Source organism: Coturnix japonica, chromosome 3 (assembly GCF_054131305.1).
Source record: "Coturnix japonica strain WE chromosome 3, WE-NBRP24, whole genome shotgun sequence".
In the NCBI taxonomy this organism is placed as follows: Eukaryota; Metazoa; Chordata; class Aves; order Galliformes; family Phasianidae; genus Coturnix; species Coturnix japonica.
Window position 1 is genome coordinate 72,534,934 of NC_140665.1, and position 21,812 is coordinate 72,556,745.

Consider the following 21,812-nt stretch of genomic DNA (forward strand, 5'->3'; position numbering starts at 1 on the left):
TTTGCATGTTTTTTTCAGTTCTCATTTCCTCAAATTTCACATGTACTGCTCCAGATGAAGAACTGCCTCCTGAACAGACACAGCTGCATTTTAAGAATTCAATGTACAACACTGAGATTCCTTCTCCTTAAAAATATTTCACAGTTTCATATTGCTGACTTCTCTTAAGGTACAGCAGTTATGAGTTACAACTAACTGCCTCTGTTTAACTGTTAATCAGAATCGCAGAACTGTAGCAGTAGAGATGATCTGCTCCAACCTCCCTCTTCAGTACACTCCCTAGAATAGGCAATCAGAAAACAGAACAGCATTTGAAAAAGCATGTAAACTTTCCTCGCCAAATGAGGGCAGGGAAACTGGCAATGGCACAAAGCAGCACTAGGGCTCTAGAGGTATTTGCATAATGCCCTAATCAATGCGTTTTAACTTTTGGTTAGAGCTTAAGGGATCAGCCAGTTGGACTAGATGACCTCTTGTACGTTTCTCCTCATTGAACTATTCTATTCTGACGGTTTAATTTATAGTAATATTTCTAAAATAAGGACATTTCTGCATAGGAAGTAAAAGCATCAGGAAACATTTGTTAAAGCAACAGAGCTCTTGCAGTATCTATGGTTCTGCATGAAAGATTGTTCACCAGTGACACAGATACCCCTCTCTGCTCAGACTTCAAAGGCTCTGCCACTTACCTCCCCCACAGTACACATGCTCATCAAATAAACTTGCATTCCAAACTGGTATCTCAAAGGAGTGATATCAATGCACCTCAGATGTGCAGCTGTCCAAGAAGGAAGCAAGGAAGGCAACTGTGCACAAACAATGGAGAACACTGTAGTTCTTGATCTTCTAGATATATTCTCACTAAGGATGCTCATCCAGATTCTATGGACACCAAAGTACTTTGTAATCTCAGGAAGCTGAAGCAAGTACAATTTGGGCAATTAGGCCATCAGATATAGAAGCTTCAAAAACTGTCTCCTGAATATCCAGGTTGATATGGTCACTGCCCCATTGTGAGAGTTAACACATTTCTTTAAAAATAAATACAATAGGACTTTTAATATTAGCACTGTACCTACAGGAGTTCCACATAAACCCGAAGTATTTCACAGAACAATGTTAAAAACAGCCAGCAATTACAGTGTGTGAACAGCAATACGAAAATTAAACTATTATATGTAACAAAACAACTGCTTAGATCAGGACAGAACAGTAAGGTGAGAAATAAGAAGCTTTCATCAAAGGAGTGAAAAATCACTGGATTTTCTCATCTCTATGGGAATAAATATGCAATGATAAAATACTCTTTATTCTTTTTAGGATACTTTTTCTTCAAGGAAAGAAGAAATTTCTCCTTTTGCAAGCAGAGGTGACAGGTTCAGAGACTTAGAGCATGGCTTCTGGAGAGTAAACAAGTGCTACAAACTGCAAGACAGCTTAGTTCAGGTATTGAACCTCAGGGACAAAACACAAGGAACATAAACTACATCTGAATTGATACATATTCTGATTAAGTAGGTAAGTATACAATATTGATGTTGTCAACAGCAGTGGTATAAAAACTTCCCCAGGGTAACACAGCTGGTACCGTTTTGCTTCCCGTTCAAATGAAGGGAACTTCTGAGGGCTGAGTTTTTTGGAATACGACTGTCAAGTGTGAAGCAAAACCTCACAGATTACTGTAACCAGTAATAAACCAAGTGCATAACAAAGGCTGCATCCTTCCAATTCATGGAAAGCTGCTAACAGTCTACTTTCAAGGTGCAGTTTATGACAGCTTATAAACCAAGCTGTGCTTCCAGCCTCAGCTATTCACCACAACTCCAGTCGTGACCTCAGAGCTCCACAGCCTCTAAAGATAAGTTGGCCTAAGAACCTGATTAAGAATAGTCCTAAACTTTATTTCATTTTGGGATCCTAAGAATACATTAGATAAGCTAGCTCAGATATGCCTGGAGTCAAGAGGCTTTGGTACTGACACACCAGTACCAGATGATATCCTTGTGAAGTCTCCCAGCCAAACTTCACCTCAAGAACCCCCTGAACAATCTCTATGGGTGTTTAAATGCCATTGTTCCCTGTCTCAATCATCTACAGTTCTAAAAGCCAAAGACCACTTTCTGTGAACTGTTTTCTTTCCTTGTTGTTCAGTGTTCTACCAGAAGATGGAGAACAAACCTTCTGTCACGTAAGAAGCAGGAACCTTAAAACTTGCCTGCAATTTGCAGCTTTGAATAAGCACAAATCAATACTGTTAAAAGCAATCTCGAGTATGTTTCCCAGCTATGAGAAGGAAGTTAGAGGCCACTAAGGAATAGCTGGGATGAAACAAGATTTACATCCACACTGCATGAGGGCAAGGCTACTGAACTGCGACTGTCAGTCAAACGGAATTTTCAAGGAAAAAAGCCCCACTGGAATAGCTCCTGAACCAGCTCTATGTGCTAAAGAAAGCTTAGTCTAACTTAAGGCTACTTCACTTTCCATGTGACTTCAGCTTTTCAGATATTTTAAACAACCACTATGATCGACATGATTTTCAGAGATTTAAAGAGCAAGCCAAACAACTACATCATCTTGTCTACCTATCACATCCCTGAGATGTCAGCCCTCTTGAATGAGACACTTCTCTCCATCACCATAACAGTAACCCATCTTTTCCTCCCTTTCATGTCTGCCTCCAACACAGAAGCACAAACATAAGCTGCTTGTTTTCCTATTGCTTTCTCAGCTGGGCTGTACTATATGCAAAATGGTTCTTAGAAAGGAATGGATATTCACTACAAACATCAGACTAAACATCACTATCTGATATGCCACTGCTCTCACAGAACGCCAAAATAAAGAACCAAACCATATCAATATAAGGCAACAAAATTAATTTTTATTTTAATTACTTAGATCTGTGCATGGAAGGGCCATGCAATGGCTTGGGTTAGAAGAAACTTAAAGATTATGTAGTTCCAGCTGCTGGCATTTTACAACAGATTGACTCAGAACTGTACCTCTAATTCACTTCCAAAACAGTTTAATTAGATAAAATCGATACAAGTTAATTGAATCAGCATTTGTCTACCAATGATTAGCATCATTATCTTAATTTGTAGTTACGCAAGCACTGAAAGCATTAGCTCTTACATGGTTGGTATTATCATGCAGCAAAACCCAGAACAGAACAGCAAAACTTGAGCAAGTACAGAACATAAGACTGCATTTATTAAACAAAGGATTACATAATCATGTACAATTATGTTTTTTTTCCAGCATGCAGGTACTATGTAAGTTACAGTTAGGATTAACAAATGATCAAAGAACATCAATGCCCATTTTTACTCCATTTTGGTTCTCAAAGAATCTAAGGATTTAAGTTACCACTGTACTACTCTCACTTTGAATGCACCTTCCAAGTTGCTTCACAACGATGTTATTAAGCATCAGCTCCACAAAGTCAAGCTGAAGATGCAGCTGAAGTTGCTTTAATTCTAATGGAGATAATGACTTGAACCTAGGAGGACTGCTTACAAGTAGATCATATTTAAGCAATTGTTCCCACTCAGTTTCAGCAGGTACAGTACAGAACTATCCAATTCTTCCCCTCCATTACTATACTGTTCCTATGCTTCAATAACAAGGCAGCAGTTCCAGTCTTTCTCAGTGTTTTTTCCTTTTCTGTCAAGCAGAAAATTCCAACTTTTCTACAGTTGCAAAATCACAGGGGTTGGAAGGGACCTCAGGAGATCACTGAGACCAACCCCCCTGCTAAAGCAGGTTCCCCACAAGAGAAAATCACAGAATCACAGAATGACCCGGGTTGGAAGGGATCAGCTAAAATGATCCCCGTCGAACTGGAACAAAGAATAAACTGCATCACAGTGACACAACTTCCTTGCAGCAAAATTGCAAAAATATAAAGACAGAGACTTAAGTTTAGCGCTTAATCCTTACTGTGAAAAGGAGATGCACAGAAACAGGAGGAAATCATGTCCCATACAATTACCTTGCAGTTACTCATTTGTAAACCAATACCGAAGGAAAGCAATTCTGCTGGAGATTTTTGAAAACAGTAAGTTCACAGAAATACTTTTTTTTCCCCCAGAAAGAAGTAATTGCTAAAGAAGTGATACCAACTTCTAATCCATTTTGATGTAATAACAAGAATTAGAGTACATCTGAAATCCAGTAAAGGTGATCAACTACCCTGCAATGAATGATTAATTTCCTCATTCTGCCCAACCCCTACACATTCATACATCAATGTAATAGTCAATTATCTAATATAAGTTTACTGAATATCATTCACATAACATGAAAGTTGAGGGAAAAGATAGAAAGTCATGAGTTTCTTTTTTGGCTTTTGCCTAAAAGCACTCTCACAACTAAATGAATGTCTATGTCTGCTTAATGGAAATCTTAGAAATCTCATTGTGGTTCTCCTTACCATAAATATGCACTAACTAAACAGATGTCAGTGCTTCTGAAGATGTATGAGTGCATGGATTATTTGCACTGCCCCCTCCTTTCTCTACGTTTATTCGTTATATAAAGCTTTCATAATCTTGATGGTTCTTCACAGCTACTTCACCGTAACTCACACCTACCTCACGGTTGCACATCTCTGAAGAGACTTAGGACCAACTGCAAGAAGAATCCGTGATTCTTCTTCATAATCAAATAATAATCATCACAATGATGATGGACGACAAAAGAGCTTACCCTTAAGATTAGTTTCTATTTGTAAGTCTTGTTACAAGTCAGTTTGTAAGGACATCAGCACCCCAGGCCTCCAGCACAGGAAGCATAACAGACCCCTTATCCAACTACTGCTACTTCACTTGGTAGATAAAGTAACAACAGTAACAGAAGAAAAAAACAACTCAGACCTGCTTTCTAATGCATGTAACTGAAGCGCCACTGCCCTCAAATTACAGATATTTAATTAAGCCAGATAAAGGCATGCAGTCCAGATGCAAACACATCGCTAATCTATGGTGGAACAGAGTTTGAAAGAAGGACCTCTGTAGACACAGAAGCAGAAACAGCAGAAGGGCTGTTTCTGGGGCTCAAGGCTACTACAACCCGCCATGGAGCTGTTCGTTAACAGATAGACGTTTCTCTCCCCATATTTCTCAAAGGAATAAGCACCTGGTATGTTTTTCATCTGGGTACACTGAACATACTGCATGAGCTCAGACTGCTAATGACAAAGTAGGCAGGCAAAATAAACGGTACAAATCCTCCCATTATTCTTCAGTCACTACTCTGATTAAGATTCAAAGCCCAGCTAGTTTTTAAAACAAAACTAGCATTGCTCAGAAAATGAATGGGCAGCCTTTGTTTATATCTACAAACTGTTTCAAAAAGTAATTATTTTAAATTCCATGAAATGTCCTCATTAAACCTCACACTTTGTCACACACAGCAGTAGAAATTATCCTTTCTTCTGCTTGCACGTAGACTTTTAGCATTCTGTATCCAATATGTTCTTTCCAATGCTGTCAGCAGCTATGATTTCTCACTTGCATCCTCACACGCAAGTGAGGATGGAAAAGACCTAGGCTATATGTATCTCCCAAGTTCTCATTCAGGTCTAAACTCCACATTGCATACCCAACCCTCATGTTTTGGTGTGTTCAGTTAATATCAATATTCAGCAGTTGGCTATTAACCAGGCATTTCTGGAATGCGGTGGGATGCTCATTACAGTTGACTTTCATCCACTGCCAGGAAATCTAATTTACCTATTCCTTAATTAACAGACTGGCATATGGACAGATTAAAAATAGGAAGACATCCAGAAATAACTATATCTGTTTTGAAAATACATGAATTTCCTGGAATAGAGATGACTTGAACCCGCTCTCTTGGTCGACTAAAGAGAAACATTACAAATATTTCCCGCAGTTTAATATGCGTTAGATATTTGCCTTAACTGCTTTTATCAGTTGGATGCAACTTCTTCCAAGCTTCTTAATTCTGATGAGAACCTGATTGATAATCCTCTTCTTTAATAGGAAGGTTACTTGTCATTTTAAGTGGTCCTGCTCAGCAATGTCAAGCTGACATCCCAAAAGGTGCTTCCATCTGATCTACATTTCCTGTGAAAGAACAAGGCAAAGCCTACCTGACTCACAGAGAGCCCAACACGTCCTTACAGCAGTGCCAATGTACAGGCACTGTATCCACACACAAGAAAAGAGAGAAGCCAAGACTGTGCTCTCTGCTGAACATGTTAACAGTCCACAGCAGAAATCGGAGCTTCTGTCATCCCACCAGTACGGCTAGTGAGGTCTGCCTGGCTATCTAAGAACAGGACTTAATTGCCATGCTAGTTTCAACTAGATCATTATGCAAGTTGCAGGTCTGTAGGATTTGCTGATTGAAGTTTCCCTTATCTTCACTATTACTGATTCATATGTATTTTTATGCCAGCTGTTCTCCTGTGGTTCTAAGTATTTAACTCGTATCCCCTTTGTTGTGTTTGTTCTGTTACAGAACAGTGTGCCATCAAGAGCTCTAAGCTGCAATCACAGGGCTGAGGAACTCCATACAGGTAATTTGATTTGACGCCTGATCACTGAATACACCTCTCTGATTCATCAAGATGGTATTCAGTGCATAGATGCATAAATACTGAACACAATTTCACCCATTCATCAGAATCGATTCTTTCCATCATTTTGACTAACAGAAGACAATAGCAGTCCTACCTAGTAATGTTCCTTATAACAACACACAGAAGTCTGAGAAAGGAATACTAAAATAACTCAATTGAAAACTCATAAAATAACCCTTATATTCAGCCCAAAGTATAACAGAGCTACAAGATAAAGACTGGTATTTATCCTAAAGAAATCCTAAAGAATTTTACCACAGACCAAGGAACTTAAGGGAGTTACACTCCTCAAAGCAGCTGCCCAGCAGGTAGATCAGAATGAACACCAGCCAGCAGTACCTGGAACTGGATGGACTTTTGGCCAAAGTTACAAGAGTCAGGGCAATAACAAAGAAGCATTACTAGTTCAGAATAATTAAATGAAATAATGAGATAAGAACTATATTAGTTAGCACAGGATTTTTCTTATTCTCTGATGAAAAGATGAATTAGGGTTAGCTCCACACCAGGAATAGCAAAGTCAGAGATACTGCCTATTGGAAAACTACATACCTTACAGAAGGTTCAGTTTTGGGCCCCTCACTGCAAGGAAGACATTGAGGCCCTGGAACGCATCCAGAGGAGGGCTACAAAGCTGGTGAGGGGTCTGGAGCACAGGCCTTATGAGGAACGGCTGAGGGAGCTGGGATTGTTCAGCCTGGAGAAAAGGAGGCTCAGGGGAGACCTTATTGCTCTCTATAACTTCCTGAAGGGAGGGAACTCGAGGGAATGGTTTTAAGCTGCGCCAGGGGAGATTCAGGCTGGACATTAGGAAGTATTACTTCTCGGAAAGGGTAGTCAGGCATTGGAATGCACTGCCCAGGGAGGTGGTGGAGTCACCGACCATGGGAGTGTTCAAGAAACATATGGATGTTGTGTTGATGAATATGATTTAGCTGGGAAGTATTGGTAATGGTTGGACTAAATGATCTTCTAGGTCTTTTCCAACCTTGATAATTCTGTGTGTGTTTCTGTGTGTGAAGAGGAAATGGTGAAAAAACCTTATTAGAGTAAAACTTGCAAAAAACTACACATGGTCATTTGGTTTTTTAGGTTTAATTTCCTATCGAATAGGGCTTGTCATAGCATAACTTTATAAAGCCCCATTTTGATGTCACATATACCCTTCTTTTCGAAAGCCTTTGTTCTGACAAGTGCTAGGTATTATTAAATTAACTCTTCCCAAATAAAAGCACTGCTGTTCATCCTCAGTGATGAAAGATCCCTGAATACTACTGAGTTGTCTTTAATGCATATTTGGAAAGACAAACGGGGGAATAGTTTCACACCTCCGAAAAGCTCCTGCATGCTTATTAAAACATACGACTTTACTTTTAGCATACACAAAGCTACAAACTTAATAAAACAGGGAATCATGTCACTTTGTAAATTTAAGTTTAAATAATAGGTAAACAGTTGTTGTAAATCTCTACTTAAGAGAAGTTGATGACATGATGTCTTGCCAGCTTCCCTCACAAAAACAGAAGCATAATCCACACTGCACTATAAGTGCTCAAGGATTTATACAGAGGCCTTTATAAACAGTACTATAATTACAACAATATAAGTAAATGCCTAGGGCGCTATTTTCTGAAGACACGCTTCATACACAGTATCTGAAGCCTAGGCATCATTTCTAGTAGCATATGGCAGTGAAGAAACAGTACCTTGCTGTCTCCTAATAACATTACAATGCAGAGAAGTCTTAGAAAGAACTACAGCATACAGGATATGCATCTATAAAGCCTAGAGAAGAAAAGAACTCATGTTTACATGGCTGATTAAAATGAAAATGCCACATGAAATTACCCAATTTTCACTCACAATGGAAATAAAGATTCTGCAAAAGAGCACAACATAAAAGCAAGACATCTCTCCATCTCTGAACGGGCAATTAAAATCAAGGAAGCTACAGGGCAAAGCTAAATGTAATCCACACTTCATACCCAACAAGCACTAATTTTTGGTTGAAAGTATTTCTTGGAGAAATGGTGGTTTGCTAACAGGAGTTATCTTAACTTCACTAAAACAACAGGTCTCTAACTCAGCAAACATTCTGCATTGGAGTAACTACAAGACCAGATTTGCTGAACTGAAATATTTCCCTTACTGTGGTAACCAAGTGCAATGCTTTGTTTCGGTATCACATGCAGCACCTTACACACAAAGGTGAGCAAACGTTACTAGTTATTCATTTCTCCATCTTCTGAACTACCTCTATTAGTCACACCTTTAGAAGCCATCCCCTTTTTCCAAGACTGTAGCAGCAATGATAAATAGTATGTTACACCAAAAAAACCCTCCTGCCTTAAATCTTAACTCTTACATGGATCATCACCTTCTTACTCAACTGTCTGCTCAGAAAAGTGAAAATTGGAGAAAGACAAAAATAGCCTTGAAAGCATAAATGGTTCCTCTATTAGGAAAGGAATACATCGTTTTTCACACCTACTAGGACACGACAAATCCTAAGTCTTAAACTCTAATGAGTGACTAGAAATGAAGCTAGACAGCAAGAAAACCTTTACAAGCAAGGCTAACAGAGCTACAATGCATCACCTATGGAGTTTTCAAAATCTTTCTTACCAGAAGTTTTCAAGAATAGGTTAATCAAGCATTTGTAGTTCTAGTTTATCAAAAGCAACTTCTGCTTCAGCATCACAGTCTAGATGGATGAAATGCCTTCCAGATCTACATCCCAAACCCAGCTAGTTCAAAAGGAAAGCCTTCACAACTTAAACACACCATCACAATGACTGCTCTTACCTAAGTTTGACCTCATTATAAGGAGTTTTTAGTGCAAGAAAATTTACAATCAAGAACAAAAAATGAGGTGTTTTTTTTTTTACATTGTAACAATATATGAAAACCAAAGGCAATTTTTGTAACAGCAGGTCTTTAATTCAACTTTTGCCAACAAAAATAGTTTAAGATTCCCCTTACTTGCCCAACAGTAATATTAAAAAGCTGTTATTCAAGGTTTGCTTTTTTTTTTTCCATAGATTGCCATCTAAAAAACTAAGTGCACCAGGTTTACCTGTTAAGCTAATAAATAATGGTAGCAATTCAAATAAACCCCAAACAACTACATTTTGTAAGATGACTGCACTTGAGCCATAATTAATATCACTTATAAGTTGATGTGACACCAGCAAAACATATGTCAAATTAAATGCACTGTGAGAACATCTTAGATATCCAGGCAAAGTCCATGTATTACATCTCTAAAGTTTGTATGTTCAAGCAGACTACAATTATCTACAGCAAAGAGGATGCTTATACACTGACATAACCCAAAAGCAAAATGAATGAGATTCTGATTTTCAGAGAGAAACACTGGTATAAAAAAAAAAATTAACTATTTCAATGATTTCCACTTTTATACAGGAAATTTGCATTGACAAGAACTTACTGCACAAAACACAGAACTTTTACAGAAAATTAGCTCCAATCAAGCATGATGTGAAGTAGTTCTGCTACTACTGAGGATAAAATGAGATTAATTATGGTCATTGGTTAGACTTACCCTAATCAGTAGTTTTTTCTAAACGCACATGCATTCTATGCAGATCTGTACCCATACTGTATTTATTTGAAAAGACAGCAATTCCCCAACTCTTATAGTGTAACTTAAAGATCAGGAGATGCCTTTTGCAGACCAGTAAGGCAGTGAGTAGTTCAGCGAGTCCAGTCCTATAGTGACAAAGAAGCAAAGACATGCCTGAAGCAGCTCAAAATCTAAATGAGATGCATCAGTGATTACAGTTGTTTTTCTTCACACACTTAGAAATCTGTGTGGGATACCAGAGTTGAGAGGATTGTGATTTCTGGTAGTTGTGTGCACCTCCTGAATGAAAGATCAACTGGAGGTCACAGGTACGGATGTAAAACAAAAGAGGACTAGAAATTACTACACAAATCTTACCCTCAAAGTGGTATCATATGAAAATAGAAATATCAGCTGTGACATCAGAAAGAAATATAGCATAGCACAAGCTGGAAACATCAAAGCAGATCACAGAATCACAGAATGACCAGGGTTGGAAGGGACCTCAAGGATCATGTAGTTCCAACCCCCCTGCCTGGCAGGGCCACCAAACATACACATTTACTAGATCAGGTTGCCCAGGGCCCCGTCCAACCTGGCCTTGAACACCTCCAAGGACAGGGCATCCACAGCCTCCCTGGGCAGCCTGTTCCAGGGCCTAACCACTCTCCTAGGGAAGAACTTCCCCCTAACATCCAACCTAAATCTTCCCTCTTTCAACTTAAAACCATTTCCCTGTGTCCTGCTATTGTCAGCCCTTTGTGCTCAATGCAGAAATCACTCTCTGGACTCAAAAGAAAACGCTCCTCAGAAGAAACAAGGAAGAAAGCTACAGCATTAGTACATACTCAAAAGAAACAGAAACCTGGTTACATGGGAAAGCATTGAAGTGAAAGCTCAGCAGCATGACCACAAAGCCTTACACAGAACAGACCCCAGGTCAGCGATGGTCAATGCACAGCAATACATCTGTGTTGATCCCTCCTCCAACCAGGGAGGTTGTGGATGCCCCGTCCTTGGAGGTGTTCAAGACCAGGTTGGACAGGGCCCTGGGCAACCTGATCTAGTAAATGTGTATGTTTGGTGGCCCTGCCAGGCAGGGGGGTTGGAACTACATGATCCTTGAGGTCCCTTCCAACCCGGGTCATTCTGTGATTCTGTGCATGGATTTTGCCTACCACTGAAGAGCTCCACCTGAGCAGCATCCACCCACTTGTATCACCAAAAAGCTCCCTGCATTCCAGGAGAACAGGACTGCATCACAAAGATCATGATCAGTTGTTGAGCTAAAAATAAATAAATAAATCAAGGGCGTCTATCAACCTCCAGACTTAATGAAGAGTTTGGTGAATGCTGTCAAGAATAAGTGACCAGCCGTTCCATTAAGAAGAAATGCCTTCTACTAAAAGAGCACCTGAAATTTTGCTGACAGAGTTTATTTGCTGCCAGCAAATGCTGATCTTATGGTCACATCAGGAGGAAGGGCATCACAACTGCAGGTGATTGATGAAACAGCAAACAAGCCCTTCAAAGTCTGTTGAGGTCTTTATATGTACAATGACTCTTGGCAAGGGATCATGCTCTAGTTCCTACAGGAAAAAATAAAGAAGCCTTAGTGAAAAACTCCTTTGTCATTGGATTAAGACACACCGGGTTGAGATAAATCCAGAGTTTGTAGCTGAAAGGTTTAAAATAGGCTTTATTTCAGCTTCTACAGACAGAACTGAAGACTATTTCTGTCATCCTGAATCTGAAGAAGCAGCTGAGAATACAGAGGCTAGAAGTGAGGAAGAAATCAACAATAAAGATGATGACAGCATCCTAACTTTGTGAAGAATATTTGATGTATAAAAACTGAAAGCCTGTAGCAATAAAAGAGAAAATGAAATTAACCTCCAATACAGACAAATCATTGGTGATTATTTCTATATAATACACAATGAATTCAAAATTTTCACTAATGATCAGACTGCTATATCCCAACATTACTAAGACCTAATCCAGCACGACACAAGACAGAGGGAAGAAGGACCTTCAGGTATTACAGTGGTTCCAATTTACAAGTGCTCCCCAATGAATACTTCATTAGTACCTCCATACATAACAAATACCAGTTTTTAAAGAGCATCAACTGGATACACTTACAGCACTAACATCAGTTCAAAAATAGGATTTCTTTTAATAATTTTAAATTAAGTAGCAAAGGTCCTTTTTTTTCCCCTCCGAAGTTCTCCATCAGCGCTTTGTTTTTGCTATTAGTGTTAAGATGACCCTAAACTGATGGCCAATAACAAATAAGCAGGCTATTGTGAAAGAATATTAATATAATATTAACGTGTCCCACCAAAGGCTAAACTCACTTGTTAGCATATTTTAACACATGATTTTCTCATAATAAACAGACAATAGCAATAAGATAACCCACAAATAAAACAAAATGTACCAGCAGAGTTCTTATGGAAATACAGTACAAAGGCTCCAATTCTTTTCATATTTTTAACCCAACTCTCTATTTGTTGACAGTGTTTGTTAGTACAACAAACCTGATGACCTTACAGTTTTGGAGGGTTTGTACCCTCCAAAGAAAGAACAGGAAGGAAGAAAAACACTCAGAAGAAGATTCAGAAAATAGAAGACGGAAATAGCCATGCAGATAAGACTTATAAGGTCCAAGATGAAACACACCAACTATATAAAGACACTCCAGGTAAGCAGAAGTACTTCAATGATTTAACACCAGGCTAGCTAGAAAATATATTTTCTTACCTGTTTGGTAAGAAAGAAAATAAAGATCACAGTGGGCAATGAAAAATGGGTAATGAACAGTGCCCACATCCTGGCTATCCCCATTGGCACTGTGTTTTCTCTAGCTCTCAGAGGAATACAAACTCATTTTGCTCTTTTGTAACTGAATACAGATGGGAATCAACAGATACCCTTAAAGAACAAAGTCGGAAAAGAATGTAACCAACCACATGGTGATGAAAACAACACTTTCTTTGGACCATTCTGATCTCTTGCAAATTCATGCTTTCGGTTTACAGTCACTACATCTGAAGGTACTTGCTTTGTCAGTTCTAGTCTGCGTGCACTGTTTGTGATACAACTGCTGAGGACTTGCTAACTTCCAAACTGCAACAGAAGAGTATGAATCACAACTAAAAATGCATTTTACACATATCTATAACAATGTGAACTTTGATTACAACTGAAAATAACGCACTCCATTGGTAAACTAAAACCAGAACGCATGATTTTCCAAGTTCTGTGTAGTTATTTCACGCCTAGAAACTGAGCATGAAGAACACCACAGGTGAAACCACGCTCAAACAATTCCTCTGTGCTGCACTTCCAGACTTAAGATTCAAACAAAGCTCTGTTTTGTATGTATGAGAAGCCAAATTATTCTTTTAAGCACATACATCCAAGACTCGATCCTAGAAATCACGGCAGATGCCCTTAAACTGTTATTTAAAACACAGATTTCTGAGATGGCTTTTACCAAGACATGAATTTTTCATAATCTGTCACTAAGTGCAGGCTAAGTAGCTCAGCTACTCTCTGAACCGTAAGTGCTGTTCGGTGTTAGCCCCAATAAAGGACTGAAACTGCACAAGAAGCTGAGCAAGTATTTTGGCACCATTAGCACAGGTGAATGAATGTAAAGACAAAAATCACCTGGCCAACATGACTGCTTCTCACATGAAGCATCCTGCAGATGTGGCGCTGAGGGACACGGTTAGCAGGTGCGGTGTGACAGGTCAATGGCTGGACTAGGCCAACTTAGTGGTCATTTCCAACCTTAATTATTCCATCATGTCTGTTTAGATCTCAAAGAGAAGTCATTCAACATGGAACAGCATGTCTCAGCTTTCAGTGTTACACATCATGATGCTCGTACACAGCCTTCCTACTCTCTTGGTACAGAGGTGACAGGGGAGACCTTATAGCTCTCTATGACTTCCTGAAGGGAGGTTGTAGTGAGCTGGGGGTTGGCCTCTTCTCTCGTGTAATCGATGACAGAACTAGAGGGAATGGCTTTAAGCTGCGCCAGGGGAGATTCAGGCTGGACATTAGGAAGTATTACTTCTCGGAAAGGGTAGTCAGGCATTGGAATGCACTGCCCAGGGAGGTGGTGGAGTCACCGACCATGGGAGTGATCAAGAAACGTTTGGATGTTGTGTTGATGAATATGATTTAGCTGGGAAGTATTGGTGATGGTTGGACTAGATGATCTTCTAGGTCTTTTCCAACCTTGATAATTCTGTGACAGTAACATTTCTAACGAGTGCAGATTCTTACCTAAATCAATTTCCATGCAACTCTTTTTGCTACAGCAAAACTCATTTGCTCTGTGCTAAAATCAATCAAAACTCGTGAAGCTCCTCACTAAGCACATGCAATCATTATTTGATAAATCTGCTTCTAACACCAGTAACCTACTTGATGCCAGAAAGGTGTCTGCATTCCCACTTGCCAACCACGTCCACCCACAAACAGCTCATTCAGTTGTCAGCCCAGGCCAGAGCCAGGTTTCCACCTCACCACTATGAATCTAAGCAAGCTGCCACAAAGATCGGACAGGCTGAGAACACAGCAATGCGAGCCAACATAAACCACTCTTGTTTCTGTGCATCCACACAGATATTCTACCCAAGTGTGGTAAACGTTGATGAAAGAGAACCTAAAATACAAGTCCCGTATGAATGAAATCAAACACGAGATGGGAATCGTGCACAAAGTGCTTGGCAGCGGATCACCCTGGTTACCCAAAAGTGGTTGCTCAGCTAGAGCCGAAGTGACAGACATGCAAATGGGCAACCCGTAATGGCTTCCACCAGGAATAAACTTCTTCAGAGAAGACACAGAGCCACAAACCCACCTCTGAGAGATCAAAACCCATCTCTGAATTCACAATCATCCATTCCACCTTTCACAAAGTTGTCCATGCTCCATGAATGGCTGACAGCAACGTGTAAGCAGATGTTACCGCTGTTATCTGATACGCCTCTTGTTAAAACCGAGACCAAAGCTACGGGAGGAGTTGGAGAGAAATTCAGCGCCTCAAGGGTTGTTTCACACACTGTGTCATGCCCAACGTCAGCCGAAAAAGGACACATAGGAGAAAGGAGGGCAACACACAGGCACGCATACGGCTAAGATGGAGCAGCGTGCCTTCCAGCAGCCCACACCGAAGTTTGTAGGGCGAGGGATGCTGCGGGGTCAGCAGTTCAGCAGCAGCACCTGCAGCAGCGGGACACGGGGCCCCAGGCACCCCTCGCCCTTGTCGTGAAGGCAGGGAGCGACAGGGAGGGCGGCACCGCCGACCTTCAGCCCTTCAGCCATCACCGGAGCCCTAAGTTTAGTCCTCCACCGCTTCCCCTCATCCCGGATACCAGCGACTCCGAATCGCCGCCGGCTACGATAGAGCACCCGGGCCGCGCTCCCGCTTCCCCCCAGCGGAGGAGCCGGGCCCCCGAGCCGCCGCCCCCCTGGGAGGAGGGGTGCGGGAGAGCAGGGTACGAGGGGGGGGGAGGGAAAGAAAAGAGGGGGGGGTCCGTCCGCCGCCGCCGGGAACAAAGGGCCCTGGGCTGAGCCGAGCCGTACAGCGCAACAAAGGGGCCTGGAGACCGCGAGACGCGGGGCGGCCGCCGGGGAGGAGAGAAGGCGGGGGCAGGGGAGCGCGGGCCGGCACAGCGGCTCCGGGCGCAGGGGGCGGACCGCCCGATCCCACAGCCCGCAGCGAGACGGGCCGCCCGGCCCAACCGCCCGCGGCCAACCGCCCACACGGGCCCACGGCACCCGCTCCAACCGACAGAGCGACGCCGCCGCCGGGCAGCGCCCCGCAGCTCCCCCTGAGCCGGCAGCCTCCGACAGCACGGAGCGGGGGAAGGGAAGGGAGAGGAGAGGAGGGCGGCCTGACCTGGCACAGCTGCGTGCAGTACTCGGTGGCCGCTTGCACGGCGGGCTGGGCGCTCTCCCGCAGCCCCGTCTCCAGCTCCAGCAGCCTCTCCCTCAGGCGCCGCAGCTCCAGCAGGTCACCGCCGGGGCTGCCGCTCTCCTGCTCGGCCTCCTCGTCCGCCATCTTCGCACCCCGCTCCGTCGCGTACGCAGCCCCCCCTCCTCTCTCGGCCTCCCGCCCCCCCCGCTCCTCGCTCGGCTCCGCGTCACGTGATTACACAATGCCACGTTCCGGGGAGGGGTCACGTGCCGAAGAGGACGGCGGGGGGGGGGGAGCGCGCGGGAGGGGCGAGGGCGGGAAGGGGGAGCGCGCGCCTCCGCGCGTCACGTGACGCCACGCCACGCCCCCTCCAACGGCCGCGCGGCCACGTGACAACCCAACCCGCCCTCCTGCCCAACGGTTTTGGCGGCAAATGGCGCCTCATGGAGCTCACATCGAGCCTCGGAGACGGCGATGGAGGGAGGGCGGCATGGGGGTGTGAGGGTGTGGAGATGGTAGAGTAAGGGCTGGTAGGTTTGTTCTCAGCGGGATCAAGTGGAAAGAAGCCTGTCCTTCAGCTGTCCTGCTCTGAACGGGACTCGCGCAAAGGCCTCCAGGGGTCTGATGCAAGGGAGCATTCCTGCCTTTAATCACAGGTTGGAATGGTTTTAAGCTGCGCCAGGGGAGATTCAGGCTGGACATTAGGAAGTATTACTTCTAGGAAAGGGTAGTGAGGCATTGGAATGCACTGCCCAGGGAGGTGGTGGAGTCACCGACCATGGGAGTGTTCAAGAAACATATGGATGTTGTGTTGAGGAATATGATTTAGCTGGGCAGTATTGGTAATGGTTGGACTAGATGATCTTCTAGGTCTTTTCCAACCTTGATAATTCTGTGATTCTGTGATGCAGTTCAGAGGTGGTTAATTGCTAGACTTCCACCCTGGAGACCAATGGTGGAGTTAGTAAGTAGAAGGAAAGACCACAACTGGCCCTTTTTTTTATTGTCAACAATTGTCAACAGTGAAAATGTGATGACAAATGTAGCAATGTCCAAAAAAAGAGGGAATCCAGTACTGGGTACAGAGTTGTGCTATTTATCCTCTTGTTGAATCGTGACAGAAGCTAGATTGTGATATGTAGAATCATAGAATGGCCTGGGTTGAAAAGGACCACTATGACCATCTAGTTTCAACCCCCCTGCTATGTGCAGGGTCACCAACCACCAGACCAGGCTGCCCAGAGCCACATCCAGCCCGGCCTTGAATGCCTGCAGGGATGGGGCACCCACAACCTCTCTGGGCAACCAGTTCCAGTGCGTCACCACCCTCTGTGTGAAAAACTTCCTATGATATAACCTGAACCTCCCTTGTCTTAGTTTAATACCATTACCCCTTATCCTATCTCTATCCACCTTTGTAAAACATGGAAGAACAGATGCCTGAAGATGTTAGGAGCGAAACAGATTCCACAGAGAAGGCAGGCTTTTCAGATACCTGTTTTCTTCACAAATTAGGTTAGAAGTCTGACTGTTGAAGGGGAAATACAGTTAATGGGGACATTTCTTGTATTGGAAAATAAAAAAGCAGAAGAGGCAGAAGTCTCTGGAGGGGGAAAGGGCAATGAATCCACAGAGGAGAAGAGTCCAAGGAAGAAAAGTGGGACAGAGACTGTGAGAAACAACAAAGAAAAGATGGAATACTAAGAATGGAAAGACCTGAGTTTTACCCCAGCACGAAGATGAAAATTCTTGTTAAGAAGAATTGACAGGCTTATTACTAGAGGATGCCAGAAATAAAGATTTAAGATGAGGACTTATAATGGTAAAGATTCCTCATTGTCAAAAATTCATTTGAGATTCAGGTATGCTTTCATCCACTCTTGCCGCTTGACTGACTCAGGATATACCCACAGTGTGGTGCTTTCCTAGTTCCATGTTTCACAGAATCACAGAATAACCCGGGTTGGAAGGGTCCTCAAGGATCACGTAGTTCCAACCCCCCTGCCTGGCAGGGCCACCAAACATACACATTTACTAGATCAGGTTGCCCAGGGCCCCGTTCAACCTGGTCTTGAACACCTCCAAGGACGGGGCATCCACAACCTCCCTGGGCAGCCTGTTCCAGGGCCTCACCACTCTCCTAGTGAAGAACTTCCCCCTAACATCCAACCTAAATCTTCCCTCTTTTAACTTAAAACCATTTCCCCTAGTCCTGCTGTTGTCAGCCCTTTCGAAGAGTTTACTCCCCTCCTGGGAGTAAGTTCCCTTCAGGTATTGAAAGGCTGCAATGAGGTCACCCCGCAACCTTCTCCAGGCTGAACATACTCAACTCCCTCAGCCTGTCCTCATAAGGGAAGTTCTCCAGCCCCGTGATCATCTTCGTGGCCCTCCTCTGGACCCTTTCCAAAATCTCTATGTCTTTTTTGTACTGAGGGCTCCGCACCTGGACACAGTACAACAGATGGGGTCTCACAAGAGCCGAGAGGGACAATCACCTCCTTATCCCTGCTGACCACCCCTCTCCTGATGGAGCCCAGGATCCCATTTGCTTTCCGAGCTGCCAAGCTGTTTCACTTCCTGTGCCTCAGAAAATCTGTCATTAAGAGGAGGTGTGTCTTATGGATCTTCAGGTACTTTGGTTGTACGTTTTGGGATGCTGATTGTGGCTGGAGAAAAGATTGTGTTATGTAAAATAATAATGAGAGTTTTTTGTAGATTGCATGTAGTTGACACCTAGGAGGAGGACTATCAACTCTTCCAGGGAGAATGTCGTGTTAGCAAGGAACAGCTATGATGTATATATATCTGTGGAACCCAAGCAATAAAACTGGAGTGACTAATTCTTAAAGGATACCAGAAGATGCGACGGAGGAGAATTTAGGACAGGAACAGAAATAATAAGACACTTAAAGTATTAAGGAGGTAAATGAATTGATTGAGGATTAAAATTTGCAATGTGATAGATATTTGGGGAAAAAAAAACTGATAAAAAAGTTAAAGAACTTGTTTGAGTCAATATTGGAGAAAGATGGCAGAGAGTTTCTATTAGATGTACATGTGCTTGAGATGTTTTAGTTCAAGTCTGGAGAGAAATACTTTTCATAGGATTATTAGGAAAAATATTTACTTAGAGCAGAACCAGGTTGGTAACAGATTTTTAATTACAAAGGTCAAACTTGATGAAATTAAGGAAATGAATGAATGATGACAACGTCATTTAGGTGGTTGTGGACTTGCATGTGGCTTGGCGTCTGTAAAGTGTCTGCAAAGAAAAAGTATCTGAAATTCATATTTCAGACTAGAGGGATGGTTGGTCACAGCTGGGTAAATAGCCGCTTCAAAAGGGTTATTGAGAACAATCAGAAGCTTGAAGGGAATGGAACAAAATGATTGCTTATAAAAGTATTAAGGAGGGTAAGAATAAAGTGAGAATTGTCAGAAGCCCGGCTGAGTTTCCTTACAAAGGAAATTAAAGCAGGGGGTAATGAGAAAGAAGATATGAAAATGAATGTTTCCACATTTGAGATGAAAGCAAAAAACCTATCGCATACCCATCTGAGACATCAGTAGATATTTATTCAGCCAGAAATTTCCATTAATGATGTAGGTACAAAAATATGAGCTGTAATAATGAAATTTGCTGATGACACAAAATAGTGAGACACTTTCAATAAGAGAGGGATGGAGATTGGATGACCTTGAAATCCTAAATAATAGAATGGGATTAATTTTCAAAACATAAAATACAAGTAGACTGATAGCAGTCCTTTCTCTGCAGGGGAAACTCATCAGTTGGAGGTGACAGTGAGTGAAAAGTGATCATTGTATTAATTGAGGATGACCCAGTCAGAGATGTGCTCTGTCTACCAAGAAAAAAAAAAGGAAGTTTGTAAAATCATATGGCTTGACAGGTTGGATATTTCCATTAGATATTGCAGGTGAAAATAAAACATCTGGCTGATCTGAAACAATTTGTGCAATCATGGTCACTATTGGTCAGAAAAGATTAGATTGCACTGCAGGAGGTACAGAGAAGGGCACTAGGGATTATAAGTAGGACGGAGAATCTCTTTTATGAGAGGAGAATATAAATCGTTCTTTTAACTCGGTGAAATAAAACGTGGAAAGAAGAGTGATTTTAGTCTAGAAATACTAAAATGTCAGCACAAAAGCTTTTCAAGCTGAAGGATGGTACCGGGTGAGGAAAACTGCTGAAAACATTGGAACAGACTCAACTATCGTGTTAGACAATGCATACTGCTGTTTCCAGGGTGCTGAATTTGTTTGTCCGCAGCACTATAAAAGAAACTGAGACAGTCAAATGGAAGGTTTGTGCAGGGCAGCAGTAGAAAAGATCTGCCGATGAAAACTGAGTACAAATGAGATGTGAATTCCGAAAGGAGAAGAAAATTGATCCCGTGTATTCTTACCTTCCTTATTGATACTGGCTGGGGCCATTTTCATCCATGTTCAAAATCACCTGTGTAGGTTTATATAGCCGTATTTTATAATGAGCGAAGCTGACTAACTATTCCCCAGCAGGAAGAAGAAAATGTGTGCAGAGCATGGTCTGTAGGTTGTCTCCAACATCAGCTGGAAGAGGGAGAGGAAAATGTTTTTGCAACATCTTCTTTCAGGTTGCATGGAGAATCCCTCTTTCCAGAGGAAGGGAATAACTGAAGAGGGCAGGTAGCACATTTCAACACACTTGCCCAGATCATGGATTGAGCTGCTTTCTTAGAAAAGAATCTCTCAAATTAGTTTTAGAGCTGTCTGAAAAGAACAGGAGGGGTTAAATTCTCATTTTAAATCTTTTAATACTAACCTTAATACTGTTGCCTGCAATTAACGGTGCCTTTCTAGCTTTCCACTGTCTTTTTTGTTTATCATTTCCCATTGTTCTCTGACTGATGTACACTGCCTGCATGTTCAATAGGTTCTTGCAGAGTTCTAGCTGTAAACTGAATGAATTACTGAAAGAAATGCTGTCCTGAAGACTGACACATTTTCCCATCATTGTGCTATTTTCTTCATTCCCTTCCCTGTTTTGCAAGATAAGCATTTAAATTAGGATGGCTCCACAGAGACTTTTTCTTTTTTTTCTTCTTTTCATTTTAAATTCTGTATATAAGAACTGGCTCTTTTTCACCAGTGCAGGAAAAAAGCTTCACCGGCCATCAGGATGGGACAGTTCTTGTGAAAACTTTTTGGGGATGAAGGGGATGTTTAAAATAATGACCATCAATATTCCACCTAACCTGAAGGCTGCAGGTGTGAGAACAAGTAAAAGAAATTATGTTTGCTTATATTCATTTTGGTCTGCCTCCTGTGTTCCTGAATTTGCATTTTAGCTCTTTTATGATCAGTTTATTACCTAGTGGTGGCACGCAGCTCTTTGCTGTGATGAAGCAAAGAAATGCCTCTCGAGAGTGCAAGTAACATAGTGATTTTTAAAATGAATGTTTTGGATTTTTATTTTCTTTCAGCAAATTAATAACTGACCATCTTTGGTGTAATAGAGATCCATGCGTCTATAGAAGGGAAAAAAAGAGATGCATCCTGCAAAGGGCAGGCGAAGGCAGAGGGATGGATTTTAAACAAGGGTAGTGTAAGTGCCCTGTAATCCCTTCTCCCGCTGATGATGAACTGCATGTACTGCCTGTTACAGCAAT

At 42.1% G+C, this 21,812-nt stretch overlaps 1 protein-coding gene across 2 annotated transcripts in view; it reads right to left on the bottom strand.

Annotated features, from left to right (window-relative positions):
- ZNF292 (zinc finger protein 292) overlaps nt 1-16,300 on the bottom strand; it is a 51,812-nt gene extending 35,512 nt beyond the window's left edge. The window contains exon 1 of one of the 2 annotated variants that reach the window (XM_015858925.3): nt 16,123-16,300. In XM_015858925.3, the coding sequence (XP_015714411.2) occupies nt 16,123-16,284 (162 nt within the window). In that variant the 5' untranslated portion in view covers nt 16,285-16,300. Of the gene's footprint in view, nt 1-15,081; nt 15,633-16,122 lie in introns of those variants that run through there. The other variant, XM_015858926.3, reaches the window with a different exon arrangement.
- Nucleotides 16,301-21,812: the final 5,512 nt, after the last annotated feature.